The 20267-nt window shown below is 44.3% G+C and overlaps 2 protein-coding genes across 2 annotated transcripts in view; one reads left to right on the plus strand and one right to left on the minus strand.

Annotated features, from left to right (window-relative positions):
• Nucleotides 1–4685: 4685 nt before the first annotated feature.
• On the plus strand, nucleotides 4686–6514 carry SS18L2 (SS18 like 2). The gene is made up of 3 exons (XM_070952926.1): nucleotides 4686–4770; nucleotides 5414–5490; nucleotides 6092–6514. Exons 1-3 carry the CDS (start codon nucleotides 4702–4704, stop codon nucleotides 6183–6185), a joined length of 240 nt encoding a protein of 79 aa, XP_070809027.1. The 5' UTR covers nucleotides 4686–4701; the 3' UTR covers nucleotides 6186–6514.
• A 7579-nt stretch (nucleotides 6515–14093) lies between these two features.
• Nucleotides 14094–20267, minus strand: part of GARRE1 (granule associated Rac and RHOG effector 1) — a 31476-nt gene continuing 25302 nt past the window's right edge. Inside the window, exons 9-13 of the mRNA XM_070952917.1 lie at nucleotides 18779–19785; nucleotides 18015–18180; nucleotides 17463–17597; nucleotides 16471–16549; nucleotides 14094–15596 (exon numbers count right to left, since the gene is read on the minus strand). Of these exons, the coding sequence (XP_070809018.1) occupies nucleotides 15285–15596; nucleotides 16471–16549; nucleotides 17463–17597; nucleotides 18015–18180; nucleotides 18779–19785 (1699 nt within the window). The 3' untranslated portion in view covers nucleotides 14094–15284. The remainder of the gene's footprint in view (nucleotides 15597–16470; nucleotides 16550–17462; nucleotides 17598–18014; nucleotides 18181–18778; nucleotides 19786–20267) is intronic.

Genomic DNA, 20267 nt, shown 5'->3' on the forward strand with positions numbered 1-20267 from the left:
GGCCTGCGATTCCCGTAGACTCAAGAAAAGTAGAGTCGCCAAGGCGCAGCGTCGGGCTTCTGCGGAGAACAAGGCTTTGTGCGAAAGAGGCGGGGCTGTAGACGGAAGCGCCTCAAGTGGGCGGGCCCTGACAGAGCAGGGCCCCGGAAGAAGCGCCGCCTGGGCCACGGGAGGATTGGGGGGGGGAGGGAGCGGGGGCTCGGGGCCTCGTCCCTCCCCAGGAGGCGCGGGAGAGGAGGAAGGCTGGGAAAGGGGCGTGGCATGATGCTGCCTGCAAAGAGTGGAAGAGGATGAGCTGGAAGGGAGACTCTTCTTAAAGAGCTGAATCTGATCGAACACTGGTAAGGTCGCATATTAAGGCCTACCTAGTGGCGATAAAGACGGCAAAGTTTAACTACTTTTCCGCCTCTATTGCGTCATCAGGGAATCGTCCGGCCGCCCTGTTCAGGGTAACCCACTCCCTGCTCCATCCGGGAGCGCAGGAGGATCCCTTGGAAGGCAGGGCGGAGGATTTCGGACAACACCTGTATGACAAAATCGCTCAGATCCGGGGGGATTTGGACTCTGACTGGGTAGATCCGGGCAGGGTGACGAGGAATAGTCTTGAGAATGTTACCTGGGAGGAGTTTGATGCTGTGACTCCCGATGATGTGGACAGGATTTTGGGGAGACTTAGTGCGGCCACATGTTTACTGGACCCGTGTCCCTCCTGGTTGGTACTGGCCTCCCAGGAGGTTACACGAGGCTGGCTCCAGGGTGTTATCAACGCTTCGCTGAGTGAGGGCCACTTCCCCGCTGCCTTGAAAGAGGCGGTGGTGAGGCCTCTCCTCAAAGCCGTCCCTGGATCCGGCAATATTGGCCAACTACCGTCCTGTCTCCAACCTTCGCTTCCTGGCGAAGGTTGTTGAGAGTGGTCGCGCGACAGTTTCCGCAATTCCTGGAGGAAACATCCTATCTAGATCCGTTCCAGTCGGGTTTCAGGCCCGGGCACAGCACGGAAACGGCATTGGTCGCGTTGGTTGATGATCTCTGGAGGGCTCGGGACAGGAGTTGCTCCTCTGTTCTGGTCCTGTTAGACCTCTCAGCGGCTTTTGATACCATCGACCATGGTATCATGCTGCACCGGCTGGAAGAGTTGGGGGTGGGAGGCACCGTGTTGCGGTGGTTCTCCTTTCTCTCCGACCGGTCGCAGTTTGTGTTAGCAGGGGGGCAGAGGTCGACCTCGAGGCCTCTCATCTGTGGAGTGCCGCAAGGGTCGGTCCTCTCGCCCCTTCTGTTCAACATTTATGTGAAGTCGCTGGGCAAGATCATCCGTGGCTTCGGGGTGAGATACCACCAGTACGCTGATGACACCCAGCTGTACATCTCCACCCCAGGCCACCCCAACGATGCCCTTGAAGTGATGTCCCAGTACCTGGAGGCTGTGCGGATCTGGATGGGGAGGAACAGGCTCAAGCTCAACCATTCCAAGACTGAGTGGCTGTGGCTCCCGGCATCCCGATATAGTCAGTTGACTCCATCACTGACTATTGGGGGCAAGTCTTTGGCCCCCACAGAAAGGGCTCGCAATCTGGGAGTCCTCCTGGATATGCAGCTGTCCTTGGAGGAACATCTGACGGCTGTAACCAGGAGGACCTTTTGTCAGGTTCGCCTGATTCGCCAGTTGCGGCCCTTTCTTGATTGGGATTCCCTGTGCACAGTCACTCACGCCCTCGTCACCTCTCGCCTTGACTACTGCAATGCTCTCTACATGGGGCTCCCCTTGAGGGGCACCCGGAGGCTCCAGCTGGTCCAGAACGCAGCAGCACAGGTAGTGATGGGAGCAGCATGGTGCTCCCATGTAACACCGCTCCTGCGCGAGCTGCACTGGCTCCCGGTGGTCTTCCGGGTGTGCTTCAAGGTTTTGGTTATCACCTTTAAAGCGCTCCATGGCATCGGGCCTAGCTATCTTCGAGACCGCCTGCTGCTACCGACGACCTCCCAGCGACCCGTGCGCTCCCACAGAGAGGGCCTCCTCAGGGTGCCATCAGCCAAACAATGTAGGCTGGTGACCGCCAGGGGGAGGGCCTTCTCTGTGGGGGCACCTACCCTCTGGAACCAGCTGCCCCCGGAGATAAGGAGAATCCAAGACCTCAGTGCCTTCCGCCGTGCCCTTAAAACCCACTTTTTCCAGCAAGCCGGGCTGGCTTAGGAAGAAATTTTTAAATGTTTAATTGGTTTGTGGTTTTTTTAAATTTTGGGCCAAATTTATATATATTTTAATTGTTTTTAATATTTGTATTTCATGTTTTTAATTCTGGCTGTGCACCGCCCTGAGTCCTCAGGGAGAAGGGCGGTATATAAATTGAAAATATATATATATATATATATATATATATATATATATATATATATATATATATATATATATATATATATAAATGCAAATATATATATATATATATATATGTAAATAAATGCATGCATGCCTCCAGGGATGGAGCGCCCACAACTTCTGGTGGCCAGCTGTTCCACTGGTTAATTGTCGTCCCTGTTAGGAAGCTGTTAATTCCAGGTTGCTTCTCTCCTCCATTCATTTCCATCCGTTATTTCTTGTCCTGCCTTCCGGTGCTTTGGAGAATAATTTGACCCCCTCCTCTTTATGGAAGCCCCTCAAATACTGGAAGACTGCTATCATGTCACCCCCTAATTCTTCTTTTTTCTAGACTGACCAAACCCAAATCCTGCAGCCGTTCTCCATATGGTTTAACCTCCAGGCCTTTGATCATCTTAGCTGCTCTTCTGTGAGCTTTTTCCAAAGTCTCAACCTCTTTTTTGTAGTATGGTGACCAAAATGGGTTCCAGGGGGTGAAAGTGGGGGTGATGTCCCCCCTTCCTTCTGGGCCCATTTTAACAGAAGGTGCCCAATAAACCCTGTGGGAAGCAGCTGGACAGCTAGGCTGCCCCTCTGGAGCTGCCTTCTCCAGCCAGGGGCACCTCCGGAGGAGCTGCCTCTGATTCCCTAATACCGAGAGGAAGGCTGGCATTCACAGGAACCTTTTCTTATGGCTCCATCTCCAACAAACGCTCCAGTGGCCCAAATTTTATTTACTGAATTTCTACTCTTCCCATCTTACTGAGGCAATGATTCTGAAAGCTGTTAAAAAACTGAAGTGCTGGACATTATGCTGAATAAAGTTTTTTTAAGTGACATTTTATGATTTTTATTTTTTCAATGTATGTTTGTTGTGAGTTGCCAAGAGTCCAGTTAATGGCAGCAGACAGGAAAACAAAAAGATGGGAATGCTTGTTTTATATGTTTAAATTTTTTATATGGTTTACTGGTATTTAATTTTTTATATGGTATATGGTATACTGATTTTATATGTTTTAATTTTTTATTTTATTGCATGCTACCCAGAATCACTTTGTGTGAGCCATATAAATTTGATAAATGCATAAATAAAGCCCAACAATTTAACTGATTTGTAGCATTAAACTTTAGGTGAAGACCTGAACTCTCTTAATTTCATTATCACAGGGGAGGCTTTTTTAAAAAACATTTTGGAGACCCACTCAACAATGTCAGCATGAATTGGAGTTGCAGAAGAAGCTAGAAACTAATGTGTACAGATAGTCTTGCTCACTGACTGTTTCAGAGGCTGTTCAAAGTTAACACAACTTAAAATTTTTGTCAAATTTAAATGACCTTTGGTCTCAAGAATTTTAAATGGTAATTGTTAAGCCTCTTAAAACTTTGTGACCAATCTTGCATTTAAGACCATGCCAGAATTCTAAGGCCATGTGATTTTCATTTGCATGTGCAAGCAAGGTTAATAGAAACAAAGAAATAAAATCATAAGTTGCAATTATATGATTTTCTGTGTTGCTTTATTTTTATTTATTTGCTAAATCTTTCCATTCCCCACCATCCAGTCAGAGCTGAAGAAGCTTCCTGGATGAGGCCACTGGAGGCTTTTCGGATGAGGAACAGCAATGGCACTTAGAATTATATGCCACTTTACAGGATTGTAAGATCTAAGCGGTTTACGGAGTCAGCCTTCTGCCCCCAGCAATCTGGGTCCTCCTTTTACTGACCTTGGAAGGATGGAAGGCTGAGCCAGCCTTGACCTGGTGAGATTTGAACTGCCAAATTGCAGGCAGCCAGCAGAAGTAGCCTGCAGTACTGCATTCTAACCACTGTGCCATCGCAGCTCAGGAAAACTTACAACCTGAAGTTTTAAGATCAATCCCCACGGGAAGGTCTTAGATAAAATAAAAAGTTGGAATTTTCTGTAGGGAAGGCATTCCACTGGTTGATTGCTCTACCAGTCACTTTATCTAAAATGATATAGGTTCGGTTCCTTTTCTTTGGAGCATCTTCTCTTCCCATTAGCAAACTTTTCCTTCATTCTAGGTTGCTTCTCCTTGGTTAGTTTCCATCCGTTGCTCTTGTGTTGGGAAACAGGCAGCCTCCCACCTTCTTCGCGGCAGCCCCTGAAATGCCGAACCTGTCCCGTCTCCCCTAAAGGCACCCAAACGCTCCGCGGTTCGGGAAAAAATTTACCCGGAAGCTAGGGAGCCCATCGGGGCGAACTTGTCTACACGATCGCTCGTCTCTAGGGCCCGTGGGGGCGGGGCCTCCCGCGCGAGAGCCAATGGTCGCGTAGCGGGGAGTCCCGGCAGGCCTTGCGGCGTGAAAGCGGGCTTTCCGGTCGCGCCATGTCGGTGGTCTTCGTCCCCGAGCGCCTGCGCGGCAAAGCCGAGGTGAACCAGGAGACGCTGCGACGGGTGAGCGGCGGCTGGCGGCGAAAGGAGCCTCCTGGGGCGGGGAGGAAACGGCCCCGGGTGGGCCGCGCTTCCTTCCTGCGAGCGTCTCCCGCCTGGGGCGGAGGTTCGGGGAGGCGCTGCTGCTCGGCGGAGAAGGAATGGCGAATGTGCCGATGGCGAGTCCGGCTTCAGCCCCGGCCGCGCGGCCTGCGGGGTGGATTCGAGGGTCCCGGGCTGAGGGAGCCCCGAGGGGCGTCTCCGGCCTGGCCGCTTAGGAAGCCTCGATGAAGAGTTGGAAGGGCCGCTTGTTGACGAGCAGAAGCACCCCACCCGCAGCAGCCGCTTCTGGGGCAGCTGGCAAAATGGGGCTGAGGGCGGGTGGGATTCCAGTGTGGTCCTGGAGGAGCTGATCTTGGCAACCTCTCCCTTGCCCGACCCAGCCTTTCTGAATGGATGACCAAGTCCACATGTCTGAAAGCCTCAGTTTCTGCTTGGGGCAGGTTTTTTCCTCCCTTAAGATTCCCCGCCCCCCAATTCCTTCTTTAGGGAAAACATCCTTTTTAATATCCCCCAAAATATTTCATTCTCTAGGAGGGTGGGTGGATGCAGACTTCCTACAGAAGGAGCTGCCTTTGTAGGTAACAGTGCCTCTTGTGACTTTCAGCTGCTGGAAGAAAACGATCAGCTGATCCGCTGCATTGTGGAGTATCAGAATAAAGGAAGAGCCGCAGAATGTCTGCAGTAAGGATTTTTATTCTGACAGAAGGACACAGGATTAAATCCCACTCATTTTTCATGCCTGGATCCATTGATGGCAGGTTGATCACCTTAACCCTTCCGGTGAAGAGTGGCATCCATGTCATGTACTCCAGATTATCCGCTGCTGCCCCTGAAGTGTGCTTCTTCCAATGGAAATATCTTTTGCATGAAAGTGTTGATAAGCTCAAAGGCCAGGTTTCTGTTAAATAATTAAATTGAATTGTTAAATTGTCCTGCGGTGAGTTGGCCCACAGTAAGTTGGCTGTGGCAAGTCGTCCCATTCCACTTAGCTGGATGAAAATAATCAAACTGGAATTGGACAACATGCAGTTAACAAAATACTATTTCAGGTGGAGGTTAGTAATTAACCCTAGACTGGCTTACAGTGTCCTGGAATTGGGAAATCAAAGTAGGTGATTAGATGCATAAATAAGCAGCTTAGTGTAAGGCATCAACTGCAATCCTATGAATACAGGATAGAGCTTGCTTTAGTGAGGAGGCCCCAGAAGTCTTTGGCAGCTGTTGAGAAGCCAGAATAGCAGTTCTGAAAATTCAACTGCCACTTTTGTTTTTCTTCCTACAGGCATCAGCACACATTGCACAGAAATCTTATTTATTTGGCTACTATTGCTGATGCATCTCCTTCCCCAAACGTAGAGAAGACGGTCATAGAGTGATACCATTCCCAGCACATCTGTATTTACAGAGAATGAATCATTTAAGGAAGAGATGGCCAGCTGCACCTGAAGAATCTCAGAACTGAGCTTCCTGTAAAAGAGGACATGCCTTGGCACGATCAGTAAATACTGTTTGATTTCTCTCCGTACGCAAAACGAAAATGCTATTGAAGTCAGTTACAGTAATATTTCACTACGGGAAGTCTTGGGGATCATAGTTTTCACAGGCAGAAGTTTTTTCATATTTTTTTGTTTTGTTTTATGCTAAGAATGCCAAGCTTTGATTGTAAACTATAATTTAATAAAAAAAACCTTGGAATTATCTTAAATCCTGATGTATTTGGCTATCTAATGTAAATGAGCTTTCAAGTGAAATGGATTGATGCAAACAGGGTAATGTGCTTTCAAAGTGGCTTTTTTGTTCTTTTTAGATCCATTAGCAGTCTTGAAATGTTCCCTGCTAATAAAACTAAGTAATTTTTCATTATATTGATTTTATGCATTTCTATAAAGTTGTAATGATTTTTTATATGTAATGCAATTCCACCACCTCTTTTGTTAAGTCTGTTTCTTTTGAACAGTTTATATCCTTCCAGCAGTACATTCCAGTCATGAGTTTCATCCCATCAAATTTCAGTAATGGTAATTGTATCAATACCTGCCCTTACATACTAGTACTTTTAAGATCACTCTGTTTGTTCCCCAAACCTTGAGTGTTAGTGTATAAGCATGAGTCCTTTATGGCTCACTCTGGATATGGTTCCTACATCTCTTGCTTTATATCCCCTTCCTCATCATTCCCTACCTTGTTTGGTTGGCTGTCTTGGGGTTTAAGTTTGGGATTAGGCACTAAAAATCCTAGAGATTGGTCACCCTCCCCCCTCAGGTTTAGTTTAAAGCCCTCTGGATAAGCTGAGCCAGTCGTCTTCCAAATACATTTTTCCCAGTTCTTTTGAGGGGCAGCCCATCCCTTGCCGGAAGCCCTTTATGTAGGTAATGCAGGCTGGTCTAAGAATCCAAAGTTCTCTTTGGCACCATCTCTTAAACTAGTGGTTTATTTCTAAAATCCTTTGTACCCTCATTGGATGTTGACTTTTTGTTGGAAGTATTGATGAAAACACCACTTGTGCTCCTAACTCCTTAACTTTCTTGCAGAGCTGCTCATAGTTTTTTGATATAGTAATCTGTGGGCTTGATTATTTTAGTAAGGCTCTCAGCAACATCTTTGAATTTTGCTCCAAGGAGACAACATACCTCCCTAGATGGATTGTCTGATCTACAGTCTGCCGATTCTGTTCTTCTGAGAAGTGAATCTCCTATCACCAACACACACCTTTTTTTCTTGGGAAAGTCTGGGCTGCTTTTCTTCCTGTCACAGCTGTTAATGTCCTCCTCCAGGTGTCTGCATGCTTTTTTCCAGGGGGAGGATATGAAATTGATTGCTCAGCTCCAGTGGGGCTTCCCTGGACTGGGCTACACTAGACAGCAGGGAATTTGCTCTAGGATGGTGGTTGTTTTCTTCTATGTTGCCATCGGTCTCTGTCTGTAAAGGTTCGTGTACAGGTTCATTTCTTCTGGTAGTAGTTTGTTCCTTATGTTCGATTTGGGGATAGTCATCTTGCTTTGGTTGGAGTTTCTCATTTTGTAGGTTGAGTCTTAGATTGGTTGGAGTTGCCGCTAGATCTTTTACTTCAAGAAATTCATTAAGCTTACATTTGGTATATGTGTAGTTCAGGTCATGAGTACATACATGGAACATATTTTGCAAATCACAACAGCATCAGACACATTTTCCATGACTATGTTTCCTTTCACAATTAGTTCATTTAAAAATTAAAAAAATTAGTTTTCAAAATGTTCAAAAATGTAGAAAAGAAAATTCCAAAAAATGTTGGAAAAAATGTTTTAATGTTCAGAATTAAAAAAAATATGTAAAAATTTATAAGAATTTTTTAAAACATTCTTGAAGTTCATCTAAAAATAATTTTCAAAATTCCCAAAAATTTAGAAGAAATAAAAAAACCCTAAAAATTTCTATTCTTAAATGTCTTTTAGAATAACAGGTGGAAGGGACCTTAGAGGTCTTCTAGTCCAACCTCCTGCTCAAGCAGGGGACCCTCTACCACTTCAGACAATGGTTGCCCAATTTCTTCTTAAAACCCTCCAGCACCCACAACTTCTGAAGGCCAGTCGTTCCACTGGTTAATTCTTCTCATTGTTAGGAAATTTCTCCTTAGTTCTCCTTTCAGTCTCTCCTGTGGCTAATGTTGAATTAGAACCTAAATGCAAGTGACCTTGCCCTCTAGTTATAGTTTGGAATCCACAAATGTATTAAAACTTGTTAAATCATTGTAAAGCTATTATAAATGTATTAAAAATTCCAAAATCATTTATTAAGGATTTCAATTAAATAAACGATTATTTAACTTCTTGAATTTGAGTTACCAGGGTGATAAGAAAAGTCAACCAAATCTGAAAGTTCAGCATATTATAGCACTGCAGTGCCTGACCATCCATTTTACCATAGTTGTGACATGCTGACTTTGGTAATCTGACAGCTTTTTAAAACACATCTTAGTATATTCAGATGAAACGTATGCTGCATATTCATATGCTCCAATAAATGGCTTGTATGTACATGTGTTAAGTGAATATATGTGGCAGAATCCACAGCCTAACAATGGGCAGGGCAAGGAGGAAAAAAATTATTCATTGAATTTAAGCCTATTGATCAAAGTGTATTACCTGTAAAATAAGGCACTCCCTTTATTAAATTAGCATATTCCCATCTGCATGTACCACTCATTCTTTCTCACACAGAAAACAAATATGCACACAACACTTACTCTTTCTAGCAGAAACAGCCAGAAAGAAGATGGGGGGGGGGGGTAAGATGGAGATGCTGCAAGGGAAAATAATAGCTCCAGTGGGAAGAGAACTAAAGAGAACAGAAGGAAGAAAACTGGATGGATCGAAAGAAAGAAAGCAAGGGAATGGTAAATGAAGAGAAGAGAAAGAGGCAAACAAGTAAGGTTCAAGCTAATTTTCAAGGACAGTTGCATTTTTCAGCAATGATTTTTGTAGCTTCCACCTATTTGCTTGTTTCCAATACTATAAGACAAATACTCCTCTCCACCCCACCTCACCCCAAATCGACCTCAGCGCTTTCTTTTATAAAGACAGTAGGTGGAACATACTGTACATATATTTCCCTGGTCAGCAAAATCAATCATCTTTGCAAGAGGAGAGCAGGTACCCTCAATTCATTGCTAAATCGTGTTTTATTTTCCTCCTGTGATTGGAATGACGTTTTGGGTAGAACTTTGGAGGGGTTGCAAAGAGGGGTGGGGGCTATTAGCTGAACAGGCTGGGTGCAGGACCTCTATATTAAGCAATGGGAACTAGAAACTGCAGCTTGCTGACAGAAGTCGTGGCAAGCATCCCGCTGTGCTAGACCCTGGAGTTTCAGCGGGACTGCAGAGCCACCTCCCTATCCACAGATGAACTGCATGACAGTGTGTCTTCTTCAGACTCGAAGGACTACAACATATATGTAGGAGGAGTATCTTCCTGCTCAGAGAAGCACTAATGGAAAAGGCCTGGGCTTGTGTTGCTTTTGGTGGGACACCTGCAGACAAGGCCCGAACACCACACAGGTATAGAACTCACTCGGGAACGGTCACAAGGTCACGGGCCTTGTGGGCAGCACTGGCACACTGGAGAGAAAATAAAGATGGGCTTTAAAGGGTCACAGCTTCTCTAAATGTCAACAGAAGCACAGCTGGTGTCCGTCTTGAATGCCATAGAAGGCGGAGTTGCCTTAAATGTGAGTGGGGAATCCTGAACGGATCCATGAAGGCCTGTCCAACCAGCCCAGGAAGCTCACCTTGCAGGAGGAAGTTTACTTGCTACTAAGACAGATTCAAACACGTGGGCAGAGCAGCCCTTTCAGGACCAAGCAATGGAGCCCAAAGTGCAGCTGGGGTCACTGGCTGAGGGCGATCAGTGGGAAAGGTAGGGTTTGTGGACAGTTGCATCATAATCAGCTGTGGTCTTCAGATGTATCAAATGCAGCATCTGGGTTAGCAGAGTGAATTGAGGCTAGGCACAGAAGACCCCCTGGGAACATCTGATGTCCAGAGAATCTATGGCTACCGCCATGAAGATATTGTTATTCAGGCAGCAGTTATAGCTTATAGTGGAAAAAGATCTACTGAAGGATTCTGAACTGTGTGATCTCTTGAAAAACATGTGGATAGGATAGGAGCTGGAAGGGACCTCTGAGGTCTTCTAGTCCAGCCCTTGCTCAATAGGAGAACCTACATTCTTCTACATCAGGGCTGTCAAACTCATGGCCTGCGGGCCGGATGTGTCATGCACTGGCCACGCCCACCCCCAGTTTAGCAAAGGGGGAAAAAGTTGTGATACGTCATATGATGCCGCGAGTTTGACATCCCTGTTCTACGTTTTTCCAGATCCACATCAGACCAGTTAAACCAAATCTTCCTTTGGAACTGAAAGAGCCCTAGATGTGTTCTGTCTAGAAGAACAGAAACTGACACCTCTTCCCAATTTCTCAGAGCTTCTCTTGCGACAAACTAATTCAAGTTTCTACATATTTGGTTTTCCAGCCCACTAAGATTTTATGGTATACTAGAAGCCTTGTGTGACCCATTGCCTAGGCAGCCATGATTAAGGGTCTCCCAATCCAGAAGACTAACTTTGGTGGTGATTAGAATGAGTAGGGATACTTCCAAGATAGGATTTCCTGTCTACAGCCTTAAATATCCACTATTCAAAGGACTCTTCCATGTGTAAGGCTCAATGGAATCATAGCTTGTTTTCCCACCATTATTGCTTTCTGGAAGGAAAATTGCACTCATTGTAAGAAGATTGTTATATTGGAAGGGAGCTTGGAGGTCTTTGAGTCCAACCCCTTGCTCAAGCAGGGTATGAGTGAACTCAATCCATGCATGATAAGGCCCTGGACATAAACCAAGATTATTCAGTTTAATTGACATGCAACTGTAATTATGCCAAGACTAGGTGAGAAGCATTGGATTCTGGATGTTATGCTTGTCTTTTTTAAAGTAGGAAGCATGGCTTTTTAATGAGGTCACCTAGAATTGGGTAGATTAAACTCTCTGGGTAGATTGATGTCTCTATACATTCTGGATGTCAATGCTGCCCCAAAAGGAGGGACAGGGAGAGGCAGCCCTGATTTTCATATCTCAAGAACTTCCAGTGGAATAGGCAAAAGAATGTATGTAAATTTGCCCAAGAAGCTTAATAGTTTCTAGGCTGAAGGTAATCTGAAAGGGATTTTGTATGTCCATAAGAAATATGGAGGACTCCGATACCGACTTATACTTTTATGAAATCTAGATCCCCCCAATCCACCTTGTTTTGAGGTACCATGGAAAAAAACCTTGTTAACAAATTGAGACTCTTGCCAGTGGAAGTGCCTCTATGCCCTTGGTGGCAAGGATATGACCAATGATTTGGAGCCTCCGGAAATATTTTTCTTTCTATTATCACCAGGGCACAGTTATAAATCAATTGTGATACAGGGCCTTGAATTCTATAATATGGCTATGGAAAACTGCCAAGCACTCAGGTATCTATGGTACTGTAGGTGTAGTAGGTCATTTAGGCAAATAGGAAAAAAAAGATCTTGAGAAGTCTTTGTTATTTGGGATCTGGATCGCTGCTGCTTTGATTGGTAGTTTGCTCTCCCCCAAGGGGCAGGGAATGGGCTGCTTTCTACTGGGAAGGCTTCAGTCACCAGATTCAATAATGGATTAATGGATAGCTAGGATTGAGTTCCTTCAGAAATGAGAATTTTATAAAAAATTCTAGTCAGCAATGAGAAACTTCATGGTATCCATGGAAACCCTTCAACATCTCTCCCTCCCCTACTATCTATCTAGAAGCAGAAAACCAGATCCCCCAGTGATAGTGTTAGCCATAGGAGCACCTGTTCTCTGGGCGTTCGATGCTCTTTCTCTAAAAAAAAACACATTCCCCCTTTGGTCCATGTGGGGGGCACCCTTCTTTTACAGGGCAAGGGATCAAGGATGATACCATTGCTCCTAAGGAATCTGCATTGGGCTTTCCAAGGAAGACCTCTAGGATGTGAGGAGAGAATGCTGCCTGGCAGATGGGGTGACTGGGCCTCCTGGATAGGTAGCTGCTTGAAGGCGAGCCCTCCAAATCAGTGGTCACCAACCGGTGGTCTGTGAGAAAATGTTGGTGGTCCACAGAAAAATTATTTGCATTTTTTTATACTGCACTAAGTACTATTTATCTTTTTTTAAAAAATCATTATTAGTGGTCCATGGGATTTAAAATTATGAATTTAGTGGTCCCTGAGGTCCGAAAGATTGGTGACCCCTGCTCCAAATTAGGGAGCCAGCCTTCTGAGATCTCTCTTGAAATATTCAAGATGGTTACAGGACCTACAAGCTTTTTAGAGGGCACCACAATCGATAAAACCAAAATATTTAACGAAAATGGGAAGGCTGGAGGCAGATTAGTAGGAAGCTCTTGCAGTGGCTAATGGAGCAGGCAGGTATCTGGCAGGCAGACCCCTACTCCCGCCTTGGGAAGGTCGAATCAATTGTATGTAGAATCCGTGCAGTAGGGGCTGCCTCCCAACCTCCAGTAGGCAGAAGTCTTTTACTCCCACCTTGGGCACCCCAAAATTGTTCCTGTCTGCTGGAATGAGGAGGAGCCCAGCTAACGATTCTCTCCAGCCACAGCAGGAGAATAACTTTCAACATAATTGTACTCGTTATCTTTTGGATATATCTTATTTTAACACAATATAATCTTATTATTAAAGGTATATCTTTAATAAAGCAAATAGGGTAGTTTTTACTTACAGGTGCTTCAACATTAAAAACAAAAGGTACAGTTCCAGTTCCAAAGCATTAGTTATTCACATAAGTACTGCATTAAAAGATAATCTGACTAAGCACCATGCCCCTTGCACTTGGCTGTGTGAAACCTTGCTTGCCAATACTTGGGAAAATTATAGGTGTTCAGAATAACTGGAAGCAGTGGATGATGCAGCACCTACCAGACAAAAAATGATTCACCTGCATTTCCACTATTTAACTTCAATTTTAGAAAATTGCCAATGTTTGCATTTGTCACTCAACTGCAACAGCAGCTTAAATGCTCTATAGGAAATTTCAACACAACATATATCTGTACTTGAAAGCCTTGTGGCATACAACTGCAATCAATTTTAGGTCCAATACAAGTTTTCAATTGTATACTTGAGGAGACTCAAAATCACTTTTAAATTCACCAACATTGTAGCAGAAAGTACAGAACATTAACAATGTACAGACAGAAGCCACACTGATTGTGCAAAGCACATGACTGTAAAGTTATGCACAGCAAACAGTTCTGTAAACATGGTAAGGATGGGATTTCAGGAAACAAGATGACAATATCATAAATACAGGCAACATTGGCATCCTTAACCAGCACAAAGAGTAACATTTTAGGCCCGCCAAACGGCGCACAAGCAGAGGGTGGAAGGGCTTTTATGCTATCCACCCCAACATTTAGTGTCTTTCTATATATGTATGTATGTATGTATGTATGTATGTATGTATGTATATATATATATATATATATATATATATATATATATATATATATATAAAAAAAATACATATATATATCATACATACATATATATATAATATAATATATATATATATATAATACATATGTATATATGTACACACACATATATATATACATACGTATACATATAAATGTGTGTGTATACATATACACATGTATGTGTATATATGTATATATATATGTGTATATATGTATATATGTATATATATATATATATATATAAATTTGGTATCTTTAATATACACATGTAAGTTTGTAGAAAATGGGAACTTAAATGTGCTTTTATCTTCATCAAAAACTATGTGTATTTATAACTAATAACCCATTTTACTTGTCAATGTATTAGAATGATATGAATTAAGAAAATATAAAAATAATATTAATACTGTCAAAAACCTTTATACCAGAAAATATTGTGGCTTATAATTACTCTTTCAAAGATGAAATATGAAAATTTAAATAGGTTTTATAAAGACTTCTCTCACTTCAATTAATATACAATGGGATCACTATACATATTTACCTTTTTCCCATTTGAAGCACCAGTCATTCCCCAGAACCACTTTGGTTGGAAGATATTTCTAATTCCACAGGTTCATTTATTTAATGGCACATATTGACTGTAAGTACTTTATTTTAATTCTTAGCACTACAAAAAATAGTGTTTTAAGTTCTCTCTCTTCTGAGCCAGCTCATGTTTTTACACACTAAGTCTAGCATTGAAATAAGACTTATATTTGCAAGTAGTCTTAACTATTCTTTCATATATTTAAGGAGCACTGTATGGATAATGCCTTTGGCCAAATGTAAGAGTATCAAATGTAGTATCATAAACCCACCCAAAGGACTTCATGGAGGTGGATGGTGCTCACTGCTTGGCCAAATCACTTTTCACAGACTTTGAGTGGTTCCAGCTGTTTTGCACAAACTAAATAACTGGAAAGAATTAGGTTTTCAGTTGTTGTTTGCCCCACTCCTGTTTCAAAGAGTTTGCAGCATATTGACAACTACTGCATTAAAAAAGCTATCACAGCCTGTGAAAGTCAGAGCGAAGACTTTATAATTTTGTCAATTAGAAATCTGAAGAAAATGAGCGTTGAGCAAAACTGCTAGATTGGCTTAAAAATACTCAAATCTGTTTTAGCAAGAAATGGTAACTATAAATCTATATGAAAAAATAGCTATAAAATACAGTGTTTTCTGTGGTAAGAGTGTCACCATTTGTTACCGGGGCATCTTTCATATGCTTTGAAAGGGTCACAGTTTAGGCTGTTGTGTAGACACCGTGTGCCAAGGGCTGCAAGGAACGACAGACTTCACTACCAAAGCTGTCACCCCTCCACCCCCCACCCAGCAGACAGAAACCAAGCAAGCCCGGATCATACCAAAGACTTTGGTCCTCGGCTGCTGCTTTTCCGGCCAGGAGGAAACGGGGCATCAGTACTGTGGCAGATAGGATGGCCGACGCTCGTGCTTGCCCGGAAAAGGTTTAAAGCCCTTGTGCCCCTGCTTGTGCTGAGCCAGGGGCAATGGTGGCGACTGCGGAGGCTGCTGGGTGTAGGCAAACGGGGAGGCCATCCCTGTGGGTGGAGGGCAGTCATTGGTGGCTGACCAAACGGGAGACGGTAGCATCTGCATGGGGTCGTTCCAGTGGCTGGCAGGGCTGCTTAGCTGATAGAAAGACATAGTTTGACCCGACTGCGTGTGCTGCCAAGGAGCCTTCGGGGGCCAAGTTTTCGTTTTATTGTCCTGCAAGAGCAAGGAGGACATCTGAGCTTCACACACTGTCCCCAAGCCAGGGAAAAATGACAAATACACACACACACCCCCAATCTTTTGGCTTTAACGGGATCTTAAATCAGCTCTTAACATAGCCTTTCACGTTATTGTTCATACAATTAACTGCTTAATGGCTCATTCAATCATTTTTGTAGTGTTCTGAAAAAAAAGTATGAACTACTAAAATAAAGCTGTCCCTCAGCAATCTTTGCCCCAGGTAACCCAATTCTGCCTTGTAAGATCTTTATATATTAGCCCTGCCGTCTCACTTTCTCTTGGACGGAGCACCGAACGGTTGGCTTTTGTAAAAGTGCCCCTGGGCTGCCTTTTAAGTGTCCGCATGGAAGGGGGGATTTCTGGGAAGGTTTTTCAAAGGAGACGTCTGCTCATGCCCATCCCTCGCCTTAGTTCCTGCCCTCCAACTGAGCATTCTCCCCTTCCTGAATTTAAGGCTATGGGAGAAAATGCACACAAGCTGCCATGAAGGTTTTCTAGTGGTATCAGCTCCTCACCCAAATGGTTTTCCTGCCAAACCCCAAACCTGGCTGTGGAAAAACAAAGAGGGGTAATCACTACAGTTCCCTGAAGAAACAACCTTATAAGCAACCTCATAATAATACATTTTGTTTATAAAATAAAAGTAAGCAACCTGAAATAAATTCCATTCACCCAAAGGGAATGGGGAGTCATCAGCCTTTAATCTAGGAAGTTGAAGAAAGCAGCTTAATCTGAGTCTCCATTTTTTTCAAGTTGCTGCTTTTGAAAACTGACCCGGGAGCCAACTCAATGCATGCCTTCTGCTCTCAGCCTCTTTAAGAGGCGCCATATTCAGTCCAAGACTTGCCTGGTTATGATCATCCACGGTGGAAAGGAGTGGCGGTGAAGGAAGTGTGCTTGTGTCTTGTTCTCCACTGCTGTGTTTTCTGAAAAATCAAAAAATCAAAATGTTGATTGATTGATTGATTTGATTTGTAAATTTGTTTGCCACCCATCTCTCTTCGAAGCGATTTACAAGCGATAAATGATTTACATGTATTCATTTCAATGAAGGGAAAATGTCATGATAGTTTAATGAAAAAAAATCTGTTTAATCTATGCAATCCTGTATTCAGTCATGGCACCCCCAAATATGCCAGACGAAGGGATCCCCACATTAACTGATTCCATTCAGTACACCAACCTACCTATCCACACACAGTACTCTGAGAATTCTACTTTAGCATTCCATCAATCAGCACCCCAGTATTCATCTGGAATAACTGGGAAGTTGTAATTGCTCCCCCTATCATATCTAAACTAGGAGCAATCTCGCTGGACCCAACCAAGAATTCATCTAGTTCAAGTATGTTTAATTAACCTGCTAGATATCTAAGCAAAGATTCAACTCTCCATCCAGGTCTTTGGGTTACCCTTGGGAGGCATCCATGCATCCAGCGATTGTGTGAACACATTTACTAGCTCTGACACAAGACCGGAGCCATTCCCAATTCATACCAGCTCCATTCTTTTGTTACCTGGACAGGTGAGACATTCCCACACAGACTCTTTTCATAATTACTTTACAACAATTATCTTGACTCCGCAAAAGCAGGGGCATCGCAACTGGTCCATGTATGTGTCATCAAACTATTTGAATTCTGCCTCTCAGCCCCTCATTTATGATGTAAATCTATATAGTAAGTTGAGATAGTACCACATGGAAATCAATTCAGGGGCAGTAAGAAAGGAGAGAGATCTGAATTTCAAAACAGAGCTGCTTCCTGCTAAGGCAAGGGAAAAAACTAAGGTTAAGACAGCCAGCTCTTCTGCAATGCAAACATTCCTTGTTTGACGTACCTTCTTTGCTTGACAGCAGCCACAATGTCAGGCCCTGAGAACATGGAAAACAAACTGTCTCCATTGGCTGAGGAGGTCTCATCACTGGAGCTGGCAGAGTCTCCCTGAGTCCCTGACCAGCTGCTGGTCATCTCCCTACAAAGAAACAGCAAGGCAGGGTTGAGAGGGACTGCCCAGGAAGCTGGGGAAAACGGGGTTCTTGCACTCCCTATTCAGAGTCAATCTTGATAGGGCAAGATCTCAAGGGACAATTTCAAATTCACTAGACTGCAAGGTAAAATACAGAATTGATCTTGTAGCTTAAGTTCCTATATTTGGAATTATTTTTAGCTAAGTATCCTGAGCTCTTAAAAAAAAAATAGAAGCGTTGCTTATCTATATGTACCATGTATTGAACCTAAGAGAAGTACAGCATGAACATTTAATCTAAAAAATAAAATGTATTGGATCAACAAAACAGCCTCACAACAATCCATTAAAACCAATTTTCTTAATTTCTATAATAGTTTGCACAATGCAGTGTACAAAGGAGAGTTTCCAAGGGCTCCTTACCCATCTGTGAAATATTCTGGGAAGGGCCAGGTCCTGTGGAGGTCATCAGGATGAGACCAGTTGCTACGTGCATTGCTGGGGCGACGAAAGTGTTGCGCCTGCCTTTTCTGTTGCATGGCCTGGCTGACCCCAGCCACATAGCGGGCAAACTCTGGATCTGAGCCAACTGGGCAGAAGAAAAGGAATCTCTGTCAGTCAGCTATTTCTTCCCCAATTATCCAGTCATTTCATTCTTTATGCTTAGCAAGCCACCCCTCGGTGTGTGTCTACATCCATGGGCACGCCTAAGAAAGCAGAACGTTTGTGGAATGCTGAATATTCAGCCCTTCACAGAAAAGTGCTTTCCTGGAAAGTTGTCTTTGTGTCAAGGAAGCCACGAGCAAAGCAGCAACACAGGCAATTGCCCGTGTAGTGGAAGCGGTGATGGCCTGATGCCCATGGACCCCGGAAGGAAAACTTTCTTTGATGATCAAAAAAGGAATACAAAGAAAACAATAATCATAAAAAGCTGCTGTTGGTTGCTTACAATAGCAGTTATGTTATCAAAAGCATAAACACAAATTAGCTCACCATGCTGAAAAACAATTAACAAAATAAAGCAATTCAGTTCAAAGGAAGAGAGAAAATTTTAGGTTAAACTCAAAATCGGGCTGCCCCTTCAGCAGATCAGATAGGTGAAGGCTAGCTCAGGATAATGACCTGGTACTCAGAAACATCTGGAGTTTGAAACGCTGTGAAATAACATACTGATTAGTTGAACTCACCTGCAGGGTCAAAAGGTAGAAATTCTCCCAGCACCCCAAAGATCCCATCACTTTGGTCACGGTTTGGCCATGTGTTGTTTCTAGGCCCTTGAGGTTTCTGCCCCAGCATCTCCGACATCATGTTATCCATGTAGCTGTTCACAAGGCCCAGGCTATAGAGGTCAGAGCTCAGATCGGAAAAGGCGTGGCTGCTCCACTGAGGCAGCGAGGACAGTCCTGGCCCAACAGGCTGGCCTGGGGGCTGGCTGGAACCCCCTGGCCACTTACTGGGCTGGCGCTGCTGCGACCCAATGGGCTGGCGCAAGGGCTGATAGTGTTGCTGCTGCTGCTGCTGCTGCTGCTGTTGCTGGGGTTTCTGGGGATGGGGCTGCTGGGGCAGCCCGGGCTGAAGATGGTGCAGTGGGGTGTGAGATGACGACTGTAGTGATGGCAGCTGCACAGCAGCTGCTTTCTGTTCTGCTGCAGCAGAAGAAGAGGCAACCGAGGTTCTTCTTCTCATCAGTGGAGAAGTCTGTTGGGACTTGCCCGTGTTGAAACCCGAAAGGAAATCAATGACCTCCTGCATTTCCTGGTCAGTGGGTAAATTCATGCCCTTGGCATCCTTACCATCTTCTACAATGCCTCCCTCCGGCCTTTCAAGGAGGCCGTTGACCCCATGGTGGTTTGAGCTCTGCATCAGCTGGGCAGGCTCAAGGACCCTCGGAAAGTTGCCAAGGTTCAAAATACTTTGCAGTCGCGCATCCGCATTACTTGGTAGTTTTGCTTTGTCCTCTGAGTTGTTAGCTATAAAATGGGTTTTAGAAGGTATATTAGGAATGGAGTAATTTCCACTGTTGTTTGAACTTGTACAAGAAGTTTTTTTGGTAAATCGTGATGTCAACTTTGAGAAAGTCTTCTGCAACCCCCCCGCTGCTTTACTGCCATTTCCAGATGGTAAGTCGGCATGACTTCCAAAGTCAGAGCTCTCACGTTGCAGTTGGATCTGGATGTAGGGCAACGCTTGTTCCCTGGGGAAATAAAAATTACCTTCTAGTTCAGATTCAAAAATGGCTTAGGAAATTAGATAAACATCCAATTCAGGAATGGATGATCTCGCCCAGCGGCTTCACATAAATGTCGAACAGGAGGGGTGAGAGGACCGACTCCTGCGGCACCCCACAAACAAGGCACCTCAGGGTCGACCTCTGCCCCCCTGCCAACTCCGACTGCGACCAGTCAGAGATAGGAGGAGAACCACCGTAAAACGGTGCCCCCCACCCCTAACCCCTCCAACTGGCGCAGCATGATACCATGGTCGATGGTATCAAAAGCCGCTGAGAGATCTAACAGGACCAGGATAGAGGAGCAGCCCCTATCCCGAGCCCTCCAGAGATCATCCACCAATGCGACCAATGCCGTTTCTGTGCTGTGCCCAGGCCTGAAGCTGGACTGGAGCGGATCTAGATAGACAGCTTCATCCAGGTACCGCAGAAGCTGTTGCGCCACCACA

This window comes from Pituophis catenifer, unplaced genomic scaffold (genome assembly GCF_029215685.1).
Source record: "Pituophis catenifer annectens isolate HBS135680 unplaced genomic scaffold, rPitCat1.0.hap2 SCAF_13, whole genome shotgun sequence".
Taxonomy (NCBI): domain Eukaryota; kingdom Metazoa; phylum Chordata; class Lepidosauria; order Squamata; family Colubridae; genus Pituophis; species Pituophis catenifer.